The sequence below is a fragment of the Furipterus horrens genome, unplaced genomic scaffold (genome assembly GCF_987537825.1).
Source record: "Furipterus horrens unplaced genomic scaffold, mFurHor1.1.pri manual_scaffold_7, whole genome shotgun sequence".
NCBI lineage: Eukaryota > Metazoa > Chordata > Mammalia > Chiroptera > Furipteridae > Furipterus > Furipterus horrens.
Window position 1 is genome coordinate 53,314,560 of NW_028327177.1, and position 19,438 is coordinate 53,333,997.

A 19,438-nucleotide genomic window follows, 5' to 3' on the forward strand; every position below is an offset into this window, starting at 1 on the left:
TTATAGATAGCTTACAATTCTTATATTATTTACATAATTCAAACCATTCATTCTTTTTTTCTCTACTTTTAATGAAAGCAGTACACCAGTACAAATCAACTGAATGAGATCAAGCTATTCTGTTCATTTAGCATTATTCACAAATGCCTTCCAAAATAGAAATGCTTTTGAAATCCCCTATGACCATTATTTTTTCTGCTGAAATTTTATTAACTTCACTGTTGATTTGATGATATTATTGTTTCTCCAAGATCTAAAATAATGAATTTGTTTATTCTATTTATATAGTCATGGTAAGTGGCAATACAAAGCTTAGTATGTCAAGTTGTATACTTTACTTTGCTTGTAGTAGCAGAACTGGCAGCAGCAGAAGCAGTAGCATGATTCCCTAAAAAGAAAGGGTCCAAACAAGCTACCTTGGCAGCAAAGAATGAATGAATACAGTGAAGAACAGCAAACAGATTTGAAAATTCCAGCTCCTGAAAAGAAAAGAGAAATAGGTCAGAAAAAAATTTTTTCTTTAAAAAATTGACAGTAAGTAGACAAGTAGATCATAGCTAAACATTTTTGAAATGCAATAAACTTGACTATAATAAATTACTTCTAATGTTTGGTAATTGTAGGAATTTTTGTTTAATATATGTTTTATATATATTACAGATTTACTTCAAAATATGGTGATATAAAGAGCTTGAAAAGCTAGGTATACTTATCATTCATGAAAGTCATTACAATATTGATAAATGTTGCATAAAATATGTATTTGGCTTAATTAAATCTTAATATTGATAATGTATAACTAAAGAGAGCCACAAGAGTAGTTTAAAAGTATTTTTATTTTTTGGTATACACATCAAATAATAAATTTGGATTGAAATGCTTTTAGAAAACATTATTCACTATTCTTTAGAGTAAGCTATTATTTGTCATAGAACACTAATATGAATTACAGAAAGGAGATAAGAATGTTCATGACATTAGGAGCCATGGGGTTCAGTTTCAAAAAATAAAGCATTCTATTAACTTTAAATTTAAATAGCTTTAATTGTTGTAATAACTTTAAAATTGTTGTAGTTGGTTGCTATTAAAGTCATGAGGTAATGTTTAGGATAGATTTTAAAAGCTTATGTTACATATATATTTCATAAAAATCCACAAAAATATAAACAATAATATTATTTTAATTCTAAGAGAATTGAGAGAAAACAAATACATATGTATGCTTAATGAAGTATATATAATAAACTTTTAATGAAAACAAGAGGATAATAAATCATATGAAATTACTGATGATGTCATTGTTATATAATTACATATTTGTAATTATACAAAATTATAATTGATGTGCATATTAGTGTAGTTTTGCAATTTATAGTATGTGGAAATTGAAAATAATACAAAGCATTCATTCATTTAGGACATATTTAAATAGCTTTGTGTATCAGGGAACTATTTAAATAAAATAATTCACTTTGCAAATATTTTCTCTGTTCATGCCATAAGATTACAATATAGCACAATGTAGATTTATAGGTCAATATAACATAGATAAGAATAGCCATCCTGTCTCAGCAATTCCCTTAAAAACCAATATTTCATAATTAGTTTCTTATGGCAAATATTGACATTCTAGAACAGAGGAAATATTTCAGTTAACTATCCTAATGTCCTAAAAAGTTTCCATGTAAAAATAATCTTAGTTATTGCATCATTATTTCATGTTTTATTTTTCACAATACCTACTTCAGTGGTACTATGATAGGTTATTGGTTTACTAACATGTTTTCTCCTGCTTTAACTCTATTCGCCTTTTCATTCTCTGTGCAGTCAGCATACTGCATGCAGCTGCAGATTTTGATGCTTCATGTGTCAACCCATATTAAGTCCACCAGATATTAAAAGAATGGAAAATATAAGATGTGCCAGTGTACAATTAAAAACATAAAACAAAAAACATACAATTCATTCCTGGTAAAAGGAAGAATATTGTTGAAACTTGCAAATAGGCAAAAATATAACAAATATCTTTTTCTCAAAAATAATTATGCCACATATTTAATAAAATGGACATTATATTGTAGCTATTAAAATAAATATATAAACATACAAAATTGCTAGAATGATTAATATTTTCATTTATTCACATCTGGACAGTTATATGCCAATTATGTGGCACTAAAAATTTTACACCTTTTCTCAGGGGAGTGAGTGGTAGGCAAAAAATATCTATTTAAAAGAAAAAGCAGGAGGCAGAGATGTGTTCCTGTTTGGATCTTGAGTCCAAAATCACTCATCTTTCCTCAGCCTCAATTATCACCTTTGACACTTATATCTACTCATTGGGCTTCAGTTATTACTTCTATAGAACTAATAACCTTCTTTTACTCCTTATAATGTGAATTTTAGAACTACATGTTTATCTATATACTGAGCATCCACAGATGACTTCTACCTAGTTATTTACTATCTCATCATAAAAAAGCTCTTCTGAATCTCATGAATCTCCCTAAGCATAACTTATTTGCAAAGTTAATCATTTATTTATCAATAAATATCTGTTGATGTTTACTATGAATTTAGTGTTTTTCTTGGTGAAAATATATAGTAGTAAGCAAATAAACAACAAAAAAAGTACTGATGGGACCTCCATTCTAGTTGCAGGGAACAATTATAGTAATTAATCATAAATGAGGACAAAGAAATAACACAGGCAAGAATTGGTGGTGCCATGTGGGACTTTTATGAACTTTACTGTGAGTGAGATGGAAAATTGCTGGAGATTCTTTAGGAGAGAAGCAAAAAAAATTGACATAAGTCTTAAAATGATAATTTTGGCTATACTGTTGATAATGAGCATTTTTGGAATAAGATTTTTTTTTTAAAAAGAGAAGAGGTTTAAAGATTTCTCAATGAGAAAAGATGTAGAATTTTAAAGTTAAGTTGAGTAAAGGTGATTCCAAAATCTATGGTTGAGTAACTGGAAGGAGAGAGTTGCCGTTTACTACAAAGGAGGACTTGAGAGAAACATGAGTTTGGCATAAAAGATCAAAAATTTTGTTTTGGATATGCTGCAATTGAGAGCAAATTAGAATTGCAAGGGATAAATGTATAATTGTATAGATTAGTATAAATTTAAGGGAAAATTAGGGATGGGAATAAAAATGTAGGCTCTGTCAGTGTGTAGATGATAAGTAAACTTATGGTCTGAGTGAGAAGATCAAGGTGTAGAGAGTATGTAGAAAAAAGAACTAAGAATTAATTCCTGAGATTCTACAGTGTAAAAATGTAGAAAATAAGAAAGAGGCAGTAGAAAAAAGGGAGCAGTAGTTGCCAAGGAAATGAGAGACAGAAAAAAAAATTGGTATAAAGGCAACTGGAAATGAACATTAAATTTAATAACATGGATGTCATTTTTATTCTTTACAGGAACAATTTTTATGGAACAGTGGTAGGGAAAAAACTCATAAGAATGGGTTCATAAGTACCTGGGTGGAAAGAAATCACAAAATAAATATATATAGTGAACTTTAAGAGTCATTTTTCCCTAACTGAGCAGAAAAATGTAAGTCAATAGGTAAAGTCCATAATGTTTTTCCAATGATTAAGAAATTAGGGAGCATATATATACATATGTATATACACACACACACATATATACACATACATATATATACAGATATTAACAGAACTAAAGGGAGAAATAGACAGCAATATAATACAAGCAGGAGACTTTAATACCTTGCTTACATCATTGGATGGATCACCACATGAAAAATCAATAAAGAAAGATGATCCTCAGATAACACATTAGATGAAATGAAGTAACAGCAAGTCCTATACAAAAGGAACAGAATGTACATTCTTCTAGGGTACATAAAACATTCTCTAGGATAGATTACATGATAGGCCATTAAGGAAGTCTTAATAAATTTTAAAATTTGAAATAACCTCAAGCAACATTTTTTACCAATTTTTTAACATAACAGTATAAAAATGAAATAGATTACATAAAGAAAATTTAAAAATTTAGCCCTGGCTAGGTGGCTTAGTTGGTTGTAGTATAATCCTGTGCACCAAAGGGTTGTGAGTCGAATCCCTGGTGAGGGCACATACCTAATTTATGAGTTCCATCCCTTGTCAGGGTGTGCATGGGAGGCAAACAATCAATGTTTCTTTCTCACACCAATGGTTCTCACCACCTGTCTCCCTTCCTCTCTCTATCTAAAAATCAATAAACATATCCTCAGGTGAGGTTTAGAAAAAATAGTTACAAATACTTTGAGATTACACAACAGGCTACTAAATAGGCAATGGTTGATTAAACAATGAAAAGTGATATAATAAAATGCATTGAAGCAATGAAATGCAAATACAACATACTAAAACTTATGGGATACTACAAAAGTTGTATTCTTCTCTATAAACTTCAAAGTGTTAAATTCATGACGATAAATGCCTACCTTAAAGAAATGAGAAAAATCACAAATAAGCATCAAACTAAATTTACATCTTAAAGAATGAGGAAAACACATAAAGCCCCAAATTAGTACAATAGAGAAAATGAAAATGACTGGAAGTAATTGAAATAGAGACAAAATAAAATCAATAGAAAACAGTGATCAAAGCAAGATCTAGTTCATTAAAAAGATAAAATCTACAAACCTCTGACTAAATTCACCAAAAAAAAGGAGACTCAAATAAATAATATTAGAAATAAAAGAAGAGACATTTTCATTGATACCACAGATATACAAAGGATCACAAGTGACTTCTACTAATTCTATTCAAACAAATGGACAACCTAGCAGAAATGGATAAGTTCCTAGACTAAAACCTTCCAATACAAAATCATAAAGAAATCTAATATCTAAATGGACTAATTAATAGTAAGAGTTTAAATCAGTAATAAAAATAAAACCTTTCAACAAACTAAAATCTAGGACCAGACAGATTTACTGTTTAATTCTAGCAAACATAAAAATAATTAAAACAAATTCTAAGCAATCCCTGCCTAAAAATAGAAGAGAAGGATCAATTTTAAACTCATTTTATAAGGTCAGCATTACCCTGATAACAAAACATTACCCTGATACCCTGACAAGGATTTCACATGGAAAGAAAATTACCAATATCCCTGATAATTATAGATGCAAACATCTTCAATGAAATATTAGCAAATCAAATTCAAAAAAACACTTAAAAGATCATACATGTGATCATGTAGATCTATTCCAAGTACATAAGGATAGATCAACATCCACAAATCAAGTACTGTGATATACATTAACAAAATGGATAAAAATCACAATTGTCTTGATATATGTATAAAAACACTTAAAAAAAGGAAAAAAAAATTCGACATCCATTTATGATTAAAATCTCTTAATAAAGTAAGTTAGGAGGAAATGTACATCATCATAATAAAGTCAATGTATGGTAAACCAACAAATAATATATACAACAGTGAAAAGTTGAAAACTTTTCCTCTAAAATCAGAAACAACAGGAGGATGTCCACTTTTGCTACTTTTATTCAACATAGTATTAGAAATCTTAGCCAATGTAATTAAGAATTTTTTTAAAAAGACATACAAATTGAAAAGAAAAAATAAAAGTCACTATTTGTAGATAATATTATATATAAACAACACTGAAGATTCCACTAAAAAAAAAAAAAAAACCTCTCAGGACTAAAAAACAAATTCTGTAAAGATTCAGGCTACAAAATCAATATACGAAAGTGAATTGTGTTTCTGTACACTAATAATAAACTGTCATAAATAGAAAATTTTAAAATAATTCTGTGAACTTCTGGCAAAGACAGAGGTGGAGGTAGACATGCTTTGCCACCCTCCACAACAATAAGAAGAAATTCAACTACCTCAAAACTAAAAACAAACAGAACTACCAGAAAATTGAACTGCATAGAAGTACAACAAAGATATAAAGAAGTAATATTCAGACAGGTAGCAGGGGCAGAGAGGACGTGGTGTGGCAGCAGCAAAGACAGCACAAGGCAGTGGCTGTGGCTGGCCAGCGGAAAGAACAGTTGCACATTATAAATCAGGAAGGACACCTGGGGAGTGACCCCAGCCCTAGGCCAATATGCACAGTTCATGGTTCCAGTGCCAGGGAAAATAAAGCCTCATTGCTTCTGATGGTGAAAATCAGTGAGGGTTTCAGTGGCAGAAAAAACTGCTGGTCTCTCAGCAGAGTCCATTTGTTTAGAGGTCCCCAACAGTACTAGAACATTCACAAACACACCCTCTCTGGGAACCACAATGAAGACAACAGCTAGAGGGACTCTAGTCCCATATGGGAAGCAAGAGAAGTGCCTGGAAAAGGGGAAAATGCTGAGCAAGCGACATTGTTCCATCCAAGACTCCTCCCCTACAGTACCACAATGTGGTGAAATGGGTCGCTCTGCACTGACGAATAACTAAGGCTCCACCCCTTACAATGTAACAGGTATGGCAGTGGTACCTAAGCCACAGGCAAACATAGGAGGCAGTCAAGCTGAAGAAGCAGAGAAGTATGGCCCAAAAGTAAGATCAAGTTCCAGTGGGAGAACTAAGTGATGAGGAGATAGCCAACCTAACATATGAAGAGTACAAAACACTGGTTATAACAGTGCTCACAGATTTGACAGACAAGATTAAGTACAACAAATGCATAAGGGAAGAAATGAAGGCTATGCTAAGTGAAATGGTTGAAAATCCCCACAAAACCAATGGTGAAGGGAAGAAAGCCAGGATTCAAATCAACAATTTGAAATGTAAGAAAGAAGTACAGTCACCCAGTATACAATGAAGAAACAAGAATTGAAAAAAAAGTGAGAAAAGGTTTAGGAACCTCTGGGACAACTTTACACATTCCAACATCTAATCATAGGCATGCCAGAAAGAGAAGAGGAAGAGCAAGAAAGTGAAAACTTACTTGTGAAAATAATGAAGGAAAACTTTCCTAATTTGGTGAAGGAAATAGACATAAAAGTCGAGAAAGCAGAGAGTCCCAAACAAGCTAGATCTGAAGAAGAACACATCAATACACGTCATAATTAAAACGCCTAAGGTTAAAGATAAAGAAAGAATATTAAAAGCAGCCAGAGAAACAAAGAGAATTACCTTCAAAGGGGTTCCTATAAGATTATCAGCTGATTTCTCAAAATAAACTTCAGGTAAGAAGGGACTGGCAAGAAGTATTCAAAGTGATGAAAAGCAAGAGCCTACAACCAAGATTACTCTATCCAGCAAAGCTATTATTTAGAATGAAAGGGCAGATAAAGTGCTTCCCAGACAAGATAAAGCTAAAAGAGTCCATCATCACCAAGCCATTATTACCTGAAATATTAAAGGGACTTATTTAAGAAAAAAAAGATAAAAACTATAAACATTAAAATGACACCAAACTCAGAACTATCAATAATAGAATCTAAAACATAAAAACAAAAACAAACTAAGCAAACAACCAGAACAGGAACAGAATCATAAATGTAGAGATCATTTGGAGGGTTATCAGCTGGGTGGGGAAAGGGGGAGAAATGGGGAAATGGTGCAGAGATTAAGAAGCATAATTCGTAGATATAAAATAGACAGGGGGTTGTTAAGAATAGTATAAGAAAGGGAGAAGCCAAAGAACATACAGGCACAACCCATGGACATGAATTTAAGGGGGGTGGAACTGCTGAAAGGAAGGTGTGTACTGGGGGGAGGGGAGCAAAGGGAAAAAATTGGGGCAACTGTAAGCATAATCTATATAATACTAAAAAATAAAAGTAAAAGCAAGGACTTAGGAAAAATGAAATGAAAATAATCCCATTTGCATTACATCAAAAAGCATAAAATACCTATGAATTAATTGAATCAGGAAGTAAAATGCTTTTACACTGAAAACCAAAACACACTGAAAAAAGAAATTAAAAAACACGTAAGTAAATGGAAAGATATTTTATGCTCGTGAACTAGAAGAAAATTGTCGAAATGTCCATACTACCCAAAGCCTACAGATTTAATGTAATCTTTATCAAAATTCAATGTCATTTTTTATAGTAAAGGAACAAATAAACTTAAAATGTATAGAGAACCACAAAAGATACCAAATAGCAACAAAAAACAAGAATAAAAAAAATTGAGAAAGACCAAAGCTAGAGGCAACCTGTTCCCTCATTTCTATTGTTTTACAAAGCTATAGTAATCAAAACAGTATGATATTGTCATAAAGCCCGACACAAGGATCAAAGGAACAAAACAGAGTCTGAAAATAAACTTACACAAATATGGTCAGTTAATTAAAAAGAAAAGAGCCATGGGCCACTATCTTACACTAAGTACTAAAATAAACTCAAGCTAGATTAAAAAAAAATAATAATAAATCTTCCATGTAAGACTTGAAGCCAAGAAAACTCCTACCCCTTGGTGTGTAGCCCAGTTGGTTAGAGTGTCGACCCAATACACCAAGGTTGCGGGTTCAATTCCTGGTCATGGCATATACAAGAAGAAACCAATGAATGCATAAATGAGCAAAACAGAAAATCTCTCCCTCCCTCTCTCTCTCTCTCTCTCTGTCATAGGCAGAATGCTTTTGACACCATTCTTGGCAATGACTTGTTGGAAATCTGATTTCAAAACAGAGCAAAAATATATATTTGTTACTACATCAGACTAAAAGTCTTCTTCATAGCAAAAGAAATTATCAATGAATGAAAAGGCTACCAAAATAAATGGGAGAAAATCACAAATAATATATCTGATACGGGGTTAGTACCCAAAAATATAAAGACTTTATATAACTTGTATAAAAAAAATCCAATTAAGAAATAAACAGGGAAACTGAACAGACATTTGAGGCAAAAAAGACATACCGATGGCCAACCTGTACAGGAAAAGATGCTCAATATCACTTACCATCATGGGCATACAAATCAAAACCAAAATGATATATCACCTCATTCTTGTTAGAATGGCTATTATAAAAATGACAACAAATATCAAATGTTGGAAAGGATGTGCAGAAAAATGGGACCTTTGTGCACTCTTGGTGGAAATGTAAATTGGTGCAGCTACTCTGGAAAAGCGTATGGATATTCTCAAAAAACTAAATGTAGCCCTGGTTGGGTAGCTCAACTGGTTGGAGTAATATCCCGTAAACCAGAAGGTTGTGGGTTTGATCCCTGGTCAGGATGACAGAATGCATATGAGAGAAAACCTTTGTCTCTCTCTCTCTCTCTCTCTGTTTCTCTCTCTCTCTCTCTCTTTCTCTTCTCCCCCTTTCTTTCTCCTCTCTCCCTCTTCCTCTCTAAAATCAATAGTAAAAATTATCCTATGATGAGGATTTAAAGAAGTCAACTTTTATTTGATATAGCATTTCTACTTATGGGTAATTACCTGCAGAAAATAAAAAAAACTAATTGAAAAACACCCAGAACACAAAAGCCCTGGACCAGATGGCTTCACAGGTGAATTTTACCAAATATTTAGAGAAGAACTAACTCCTACCCTTCTCAAGCTATTCCCAAAAGTTCAAGAAGAGAGAAGACTTCCAAATTCTTTTTATGAGGTCACTATCATCTTAATTCCAAAACCAGGTTAAGGCACAACAAAGAAAGAAAACTGCAGGCCAATATCACTGATGAATATAGATGTTAAAATCCTCAACAAAATACTGGCAAGCCAAATTCAGAAAAACATTAAAAAGATCATACACCATGATCAAGTGGGATTCATCCCAGGCATGCAAGGATGGTACAATATTTGAAAATCAACAAATATATTACACCACATAAACAAAATGAAGGACAAAAATCACATGACCATATCAATAGATGCTGAAGAGCATTTTACAAAATCCAGTACCCATTTATGATGAAAACACTCAGCAAAGTGAGAATAGAGGGAGCATACTTCAACATTAAATGAAAGTCATATATGAGAAATGTAGAGTCAACATCATACTCAACCGGCAAAAATTAAAAGCTTTCTGCTTAAGATCAGGAAAAAGACAAGGGTGTCTTCTTTCACCTCTCACATTGAACATAGTAGTGGAGGTTCTAGCCTCAGGAATGAAACAAGAAAAATAAATAAGACTGTTATTATTCTAAGACAATGTGATAGTGTACATAGAAAACCCTATAGCCTCCTCCAAAAAAACTTCTTGATCTAATAAGTGAATTTGGAAGAATAGCAGGTACAAAATCATATTCAGAAATCGAAGGCATTTCTGTACACCAGCAATGAAATAGCAGATGACTAGGAAAAATTTTCATTTACTATAGCAACAAGAAAAATAAAGTACAGAGGGAAAAACTTAACCAAGGAGGTAAAAGACCTGTACTCAGAAAACTATAAAACACTGAAGAAAGAAATTAAGGAAGATACAAGTAAATGGAAGCATATATTTGGTTCATGAATTGGAAGAATTAACATCATTAAAATGTCCATACTACTCAAAGCAATCTATAGATTCAATGCAATCCCTATTAAAATACCAATTGTATATTTCACAGATCTAGAACAAATATTACAAAAAATGTTATGGAACCAAAAAAGACCCCAAATAACTTCAGCAATCTTGAGAAGGAAGAACAAAGTAGGAGGGACCACAATACCCAATATCAAACTATACTAAGGCCACTGTAATTAAAACAGTCTGGTACTGCCATAAGAAGAGACGTAGATCAATGGAACAGAATAGAGAGGCCCAGAAACAAACCCAGGTCTCTATGGTCAATTAATATTTGACAAAGGGGTCAGGTGCATACAATGGAGAAAAGATATCCTCTTCAATAAATGATGCTAGAAGAACTAGACTGGTGCATGAAAATAAATGAAACTAGATCACCAACTTACTCCATACACCAGAATAAACTCAAAATAGATAAAATATTTAAATATAAGTTATGACACCATAAAGTCCTATAGGAAAATATAGGCAGGGAAATTTCAGTTATTCCACGTAGCAATATTTTTGTCAACATATCTTCCTAAGGCAAGGGAAAAACAAAAAATAAACAAACAAACAAAAAAAAAAAAACAAATGGGACGACATCAAACTAAAAAGCTTCTGCATGGAATTACATTCTTATATACTTAAAATCAAGTAATAGGTGGATTTCCATTTTAAAAACTAAACAGGCATTCTAGAGAACACATTTTTGGCAATGGAAACTGGACAATTTGTATCAGTTTGTAGTGACATTTTCCACTTTGCATTATAAAAAGAACAGCCAGATACCAACTGTTACAGAAATGAAATAAGATGGAAAATTTTAGCAAACTGTTTAAATTATTTCCTTAAAGAAGCTTTTGTATGACATCACCTGTGGTCTATCCTTCTATTTGTCAAGTCTTTTCTTTACCAGGTCATTTTCATCCCAGTTGTTCTTTCCATAATTGTAAGTGGAATCTTGAAGTTTCCAACTGTTATTGTTGAATTGTCTATATATTCCTTTAATCCTGTGTGCTTTGCCTCATACATTTGAAGTAATGTTATTAGGTGCCTCTATATTTATAATTAGTATATTTTCCTGACAGATTCACTCTTATATCTCTATGAAATGACCTTAATTTTTCTTAAAGAACAATTAATTTTTAAGTCTATTTTTCCTGGTATTAATGCAGTCATTTCAGTTGTTTAATTTACTGCTTATATGGTATATAATTTTCTATACTTTTACTTTTAATCTGTTTGTTTTTCTGAATCTAAAATATCACTTTTATAAATAACATATAGTTGAACAATATTTTAAATCATTCTGCAAATCTCTGCCTTAAACTGGGGCAGTTAATCTTTTTGCAGCTAATGGAGTTATTGCTAGTAAAGAATTTTTATCTACCATTTTGCTCATTGTTTTCTATGTTTATTAGGATTTTTTTGTTCCTCTATTTCTTGGTTCTTACTTTCCTATGTGTAAGAAATTTTCTAATGCATATTTAAAATTCTTTTTTGTTTTTTTTTGCTATGTAATTTTGTTTACTTTGTGGTTACTATGTGTATTACAGTTAATAACTTAAATAAATTTAGTTATTAATATTAAATAAATTTAAATTATTTAGAAAAACTTGCTTAGTATGCCCCTGTTCATTCCCATTTCTTTGTAATACTTCTGTCATATACATTGCACCTTTATACATATTAAGTACATCTACATAGTTTTCTGAGGCTTTGTTCATTTTTTTTTTTTCCTGCTGCACAAACTGGATAATCTCTCTTGGTATATATTCAAGATTGTTGCTTTGTTTCTTATGCCAATACAAATCTTGTTTAGTCCCTCTAGTAAATGTTTCATTTCAGTTAATCAATATTTCAACTATAGACTCTCTATTTTTATATATAACCTCTATATAATTTTTATTTTCCATTTGAAAGGACATCATTGTCACATTTTCCTTAATTTCTTAGACATGTTTTTTCTAATAATTTGAATGTATTCATTATAGCTGACTTAAAGTTTTGGTCTGCTAAATCTGGAATCTGAACCCAATTAGAGCCATATTTGTATTTCTCTTTTTTTGTGTATATTCTTTTATATTTTTTGCACATTTCTAAATTTTATGAAGGAAACTGTGTATTTTAATTACTATTATAACAACTCTGGTATTATAACCCTGCCAGGTTTTGTTGTTACTCTGGGTTTTGTGTTGTTTTTATTTCTTCTTTTTTCTTTAGTACTTTCCTGCACTAACTACAGGTTTTACATTTTCTGTAGTGTGTTGCTAAAAGTTTTATGTTTTCTTTTTTAAAACAATTTTAAGCCTTCTTTTCCATTGTTCACCCGAGTTCAGCCAATTATTGGTCAGTTTCATTAAATAAATTACTTGATTTTATGACTGTGTTCTTGCATATGGGGGCACAGCTTGCCATATCAGGCCATTTATAAGACAAACTTAACTTTGATCTCTTGCCTGTGCATTGTCTCAAGTTCAGTCAGTCACACATGCCTTTTTTAAAAAAATACCTTTCCTGGACATCCATAATCCTTGATCATGTATGTATTAGTTTAGATCCTCAAGAATATGTCAGAAAATTTCCTAAATTCTCAATCATTATCTAATTTTTCAAGATTTTCTTTTAAGCTCCAGGCTAGGCTTTTGCTTGCTTCAACTGAAATCTCAGGTTTAGGTCTTGTGATGTTACAAACAGTTTGCTATTAAGTTAAATCCTGGTGGTAGACCTCCTCTCTCTTTCTTTCACCAGTTACTGAGCTGAGTTCTGGGTCAAAGTGCCACCACACTCAAAATAGAAAATTCCCCTAAATTTTCAAATTTAACCAAATTATTGACTCTGCTCTGAATGAGGTCAAACTCTTCATTTTCTGAAATGCTGTTGGCTCTCTCAGAAATTGTTACAGTAGGTGGCTATTTAGATATTAAAGAAAGAGAAGGGAGCCAGACATGTAACTAAGATAAATTAACTAGGAAGTTACAGCTTCCCACATACCCCAGGGAAAGCAACATTCTATGCCAAAGTGAGGTTGATCTCCTACTGGGTATATTTGCTTTACAATCTCCCTGGGAACAAGTGGTCACTTGGGGGCTAGGAACCATTGAAAGGCAAATTCATTCATACTAAGCATTTGTGTAGTAGAAGCCAAATAATGAAGCAAAACTATGAGGCATGTGCAGTAGGAGATAAAATGGCAACCCCAATGGGGAGAAGTCTAGCCTGGGAAAATCTGGGAAAAAAACTGGATAACATAATGGCATGGAATCTAGAAGATCCAGGAAAGGGACTGGATGGGACAGGGACCAGCATAATCCCCCAAAGAATTAGGAGAAAGATTTGTTAGTTTGAAAGAAAATCTGTTCTCTCTCAAGTTGAAGGAATATAACCAAATATAACAAAGTCCGGAGGTTGCTTGGAAGCTCTCCCTCTGTAGTAGCCAGTGAGTCTGGGTGTGGCGGATGCAGGGCCAGAAGCAAGCACAAGTGCAGTACCAGTGGCACCTGGCACCATTTGGCCTTGGTAGAGGACATGCAGTTGGGGAAATGAGACACAAAGAAGTTCTGCATCTCTGGGTCCTGGACTTTCTGCATCTGACGTGTACAAGTGTGGCCCTGCAGCCCTAGTGGCTAGACTTCTTCCTCAGCAAAATAGAGTAGGACAACCTCTTCAGTGGCATCTCTGCTCTGCCTGACCCTGCAATAAATCTTGACACTAAATCTCACATCTTCCTATACGTAAGTCCCTGGAAATTCTTTTATCACGACTTTGTAAGAACTCATTTCCAGACTAATCTGGCACACCTACCTTGATCTCAGTTCACATCAGAAACAAAAGGAGGGGGTTTGAATACATTCAAGTACAAATTTTATGATGTGCCCCATTATCTTACTTAATGAGGTCCTGTAATCTCTTTTGAGGAGACATTTTTCAGCCTGTTCTGTGGCTTGTTATTTTTTATTTTTATGAATTTGGTTAATTTCTAGAATATTTGAAAACAAATGCTTGACTTTAGTTTCTTTTACTGTATTTTCAACTTTTAGAGGGAAGGCATTCATTGAGGTCCTCAACCTTAAGACACTAATACATAAATGAGCCCCCTCTGGATAATTTATATTTTTTAATCCTTAGATTTTGAAAGACTTTGAAAATGTTTTTAGTATAGTTTTTTTTCCCTCCTTTCTTTTTCTTTCTTTCTTTTTTCTTCCTTCCTTTCTTTTATTTAAAACTAATCAGAACTCAGTTTTCTCTTTCAATGTGAAAACTTAGGTACGTGTTCATTTGGGAGGGATTTTTTTTTTTTTTGGTAATTATTTTAATATTCAATTTTCCTCTCCATTTATCTCTTTTTACTCATTTTGAATGCTAGTTATTCAGCAGTAGAATCATGTAACTGTCATTTATCTTATACTTTCCATATTTTATTCTACTGTATCTTGAGAGAATCCCTCACCTATTGTCTTCAACTTTAGCTGTTTTTATTCTGCTACAGTTTTTTCGATTATCACATTTATATTTCATAAAATCACTAATTTATTTCATGAGTTGTTTTTTCTAATGGTCTGAAAGTAATTCTAAGCACTCTAAAGAAATTAATAAGTATTCTGCTTAAGGGAGATTATGTTTGATGATTGCTCAGGATGAGAAATATTGTAACTGAGAATAAGCTGGAAGCTTTTCTTATGGAATGGTGGCTATCATCAATCACTTCAAGAGATCCTAAGGGTACTGAGAGAAAGTTTGATCCACATTTTTGGCTCAAGCATGAGAGTAAACTTTTTTTTATTTCCACCATAGCACAAGGTCATGAGAAGGGAGGGATTGACTAAATAACAAGCTCAAGATGTTTTTCAAATACTTATTCTGACAATTGAAATAGCCTCCACTTTCATTCCCACTACATCTAACTGTGTATATGGAGAAATTCCTGAGTGAGGATCATTCACTTGTATCTTTTTCAAGGTCTTCTCTTTCATCTGTTGAGACCTTCTGTGAACTGATCTGACTTTTATGCTGCTGACACAAATCCACTTTCTACTTTTTTCTCTGCCTATAACTTACTACCAGATCTAGAATAGAACATGTAACAGGTATATATATTGGATTGGATTCTCAAGCTTCTGAGAAGAGCACATGTACTCTTACCCTTAAATAACCATAAAATTTAATAATCTCCATTTTGCCTAGGAAGATGTTGAGGCTGAGTTTCATAAGTTATCCCAAATAAAAGACAGGATATTTATATGTTTAAGCCAGAGATGCACTTTAACTATTAAGTTCATATTCTTACTACTACAAAGGAGCATTTTCTTATAAAAATTAAATAAACAACATTTGATACAGAAAGATAAACTGTACCTTTAATATTAGCAACTGATATTCGTCTAGTTTTGCTTTATTTACTTATATCCAGGACAAGAGAAATACTTATTTTCTTTACATCTTTACTCACCCCTTCCCTTTATGTTTAACTTAAAAAATAACCTTTTCATACATTAACGATTTGAAAAATATATACACAAATTTTTGTCCAAGACCTTAAAAGTTTTATAATGTACTTGTAAAAGTACACAGAGGCCTCTTAACGCATAGCTTTCAAAACATTTCACAAAATATTATAAGTAGAAATCATGACTATGATCTCTGTCATCTTAATCTAAGTCATAATAAAGCCAATCTTTTTAGGATTAATTTTTCATTAAATATATATGTCAATGATATAAAAAATATGTTTAGTATTTCTTCTCTTTTAATGGAACACAAAACTGATAATAAATACTGTTTTTGTAAAACAGTATTTATAAACTGTCAGTCACATCAAATGATTTTATGTGTTAGGTCCCTAATAATGGTATCAGAAATTATTACAGTTCTCCCAATTTTTCCCCTTCACTTCCCCCCACCTAGCACCCTCCTCTCCCTCAGGCAACCATCACACTTTTGTTTATGTCCATTGGTCATGTATATAAGTTCTTTGGCTATGCCATTTCCTTTACTGCACCTACAGCCCATTTCTATTCTGTAACTACCAGTTAGTACTTCTTAATCCCCTAACCTCTTCACCCATTCTCCCATAACCCCCTCCCATCTGGAAACCACCAAAATGCTCTCTGTATTAGTGATTCTGTCTCTGTTCTGCTTGTTCGCTTAGTTTGTTTTGTAGATTCAATTGTTGATAGATATGTATATATTGCTGTTTTATTGTTTATAGTTTTGATCTTCTTTTTCTTAAATAAGTCCCTTTAACATTTCATATAATAAGGGTTTGATGATGATGAATTTCTTTAGTTTTTCCTTATCTGGAAAGCTCTTTCTCTGCCCTTCAATTCTAAATGATAGCTTTGCTGGGTACAGCAATCCTGGCTGTAGATGTCCACTTTTCATGACTTTGAATGTTTCTTGACAATTCTTTCTAGCCTGAAAAGTTTCTTTTGAAAAACCATCTGACAGTCTTTTGGGAACTCTCTTGTAGGTAACTACCTCTTTTTCTCTTACTGCTTTTAAAATTCACTCTTTATCTTTAACCTTTAGAATTTTAATTATGCTGTGTCTTTAAGTGGGCTTCTTTACAGCCATCTTGTTTGGGACTCTCTGTGCTTCCTAAACTCACTTTTCTATTTTCTTCACCAAAATAGTGAAGTATTATTTCATTAATTTTTCAAATAGATATTCAATTTCTTGCTCTTCCTCATCTTCTGGCACCCTATGATACAAATGTTTGAATGATTGAAGTAGTCACAGAGGCTGCTTACACTATCCTCATTTTTTTTTAATTCTTTTTTCTTCATGTTGTTCTGATTGCTTATTTTTTGCTTCATTATGTTCCAACTCAATGATTTGATTCTAGACTTCTTCCACTCAATCGTTGTTTCACAGTAAATTGTTCTTTATTTCAATTAGTGTATCCTTTGTTTCTGACTAGATTTTCTTTATGCTGTTGGAGTTCACAAGGTTCCTTGAGCACCTTATAACCAGAGTTTTGAACTCTGCATCTGATAGATTGATTATCTCTATTATGTTTAGTTCTTTTTCTGGAGTTATGATTTGTTATTTCATTTGGTCCATGCTTCTTTGTTTCTTTATTTTGGTAGCCTCCTTAGGTTTGTTTCTATAAATTAGGTAAAGCTGCTATTATTCCCTGTCTTGGTAACTTGGCCTAATGTAGTAGGAATTTATAGAGTCCAGTGGCACAGCCTCCCCTATTACCCAAGCTGGGTACTCAAGATGCACCCTTGATCTGTGCTGAGTACATCCTACTCTTGTAGTTCAGCCTTAATTGATGTTGCCAGGTCAATGAGAGGGATTTACCGAGGCCTATTAGCTGCAAGGATAGATTGTGACCACTGACCACCAACCTCTTCCTTCCATGGAGGATCAACTGTGCAAAGCAGGCTGGTGGTACTCCAACGTGATCTGTAGATACCCACAGGGTGTGCAAGATCTAGGGTTTCACAGATGATCAGTTGAGGTCACCCACTACCTGTGTTCTGCCAAGGTCCATCCAGCATGAGCTACAAAGCAGTCTGAAGATGGCTGCTACTTGTGCTGGGCTTCAAGTGTCCCAGGTGAAGCAAGGTTGTGAACCTAGGCTGGATGTTGCTTTTGCTGAGCCTAAGGCCACTTAGCAAGAGGTACAGAGGCTGAAACCTTGCTGAGGTTAGCTGTTCCTTGAGAGAATTTAAGAAGTTGTAAAGCATGGGATAAGACCAGCCATTCAGGGGATCCAAGGTGGTGGAGAGTATTGGAAGCTACACTAACCTCCCAGGACCAGCCTGGAATTACAACTTAATTGTGGAGAAATTAGCTGGAGTAAACAACTGCACACTAGCTAGAGAGAAGCTTTATAAACATGAACAGACAGAAAAGTCTGCTTCGCTACAACATGGCTGGTGGGAAGTGTGGAGATGTAAGAGGGCTGGCTGGACTCCCAAGGGTGGCAGCTGAAGGGGCAGAGAAACATCTCAGCAGCTGAGGGTTCCCCTGAGAATGGTGGGGCCTAAGGCCCCAGCTGGGAGTCTCAGCCTACAGCAACAGAGCTGAAAGTAAAATAGCACCCAGATCTGAAAAGCAAAAAGCCACTGGGTTTTTGCCAGCCTGAGAGGAATAGCTGGAGACAGAATTCTTAAAGGGATCACATAGGGAAATATAGTGGCACGCAGTTACCCTGGGCTCCAGCAGAGTAGACTACAGATGCTTAAGGAGAGTTTGGTGCAATGGCTTTGAGGAGAGAACTGAGGGAGCAGTCGAACAGGTCCCAGTGCTGACTCATTGCCTGTACTGCAGGCAGACCGCTCCCCTCCAACTGGCGACAGTTTGAGGCGAAGCAATAGGCGCACCCACAGTAATTAATCTGCCCCACCATTGGTGCTTAAGCCTGAAAGCTGAAAACAGATTGAATAGATTGACAGCTAAAGGAGAAAGAGACTGTAGATCTATGGTAGTCTTGAACAGGCTACCTAGGCCCAGACTGGGACACAATCTGATGTTACCAGGGGTAGAGTCAGGAAGTAAAGAAAGTGCACATCTACAACAGTATAAAAGACATGGTGGAGGAGTGACAGCTAGCTAGAGGGAAGGATCCACCAAAGAGCAACACAACAACAATCAAAACCCAACAACAACCAGACAACCCAAATAAACAGCATAAAGGGCATCCCAAGAACATCAGGTTCAGGAGATCAAGGAAACTGCACCACTGAATCCCAGAGGTCTCCTACCACAGAAGGTCACAACACAAAGACATGAAGTCAAAGTAGATCAATCTAAAAAAGGAGAAACAAACAAGAAGAGTCACATAAAATGGGGAGACAAAAAAACAACCCCACATCAAAAAGAAAGGAAGAGTCCCCAGAAAGAATGCTACATAAAACAGAGGCATGCAAACTGTCAGACATGAAGTTCAAAATAATGGTTATAGGGAAGCTCAAAGAGATCAGTGAGCTCAAGAAAACTACAAAAGAACTCCAGGGGAACTATGAAAAACTCCAGGGAAGCTATAAGGA

General features: G+C 33.8%; 1 protein-coding gene across 1 annotated transcript in view; it reads right to left on the reverse strand.

Moving 5' to 3' along the window:
* Positions 1–299: 299 nt before the first annotated feature.
* The window catches only part of SNTG1 (syntrophin gamma 1), an 850,024-nt gene continuing 830,885 nt past the window's right edge, over positions 300–19,438 (reverse strand). The window contains exon 19 of the mRNA XM_090283711.1: positions 300–479. Within this exon, the coding sequence (XP_090139837.1) occupies positions 321–479 (159 nt within the window). The 3' untranslated portion in view covers positions 300–320. The remainder of the gene's footprint in view (positions 480–19,438) is intronic.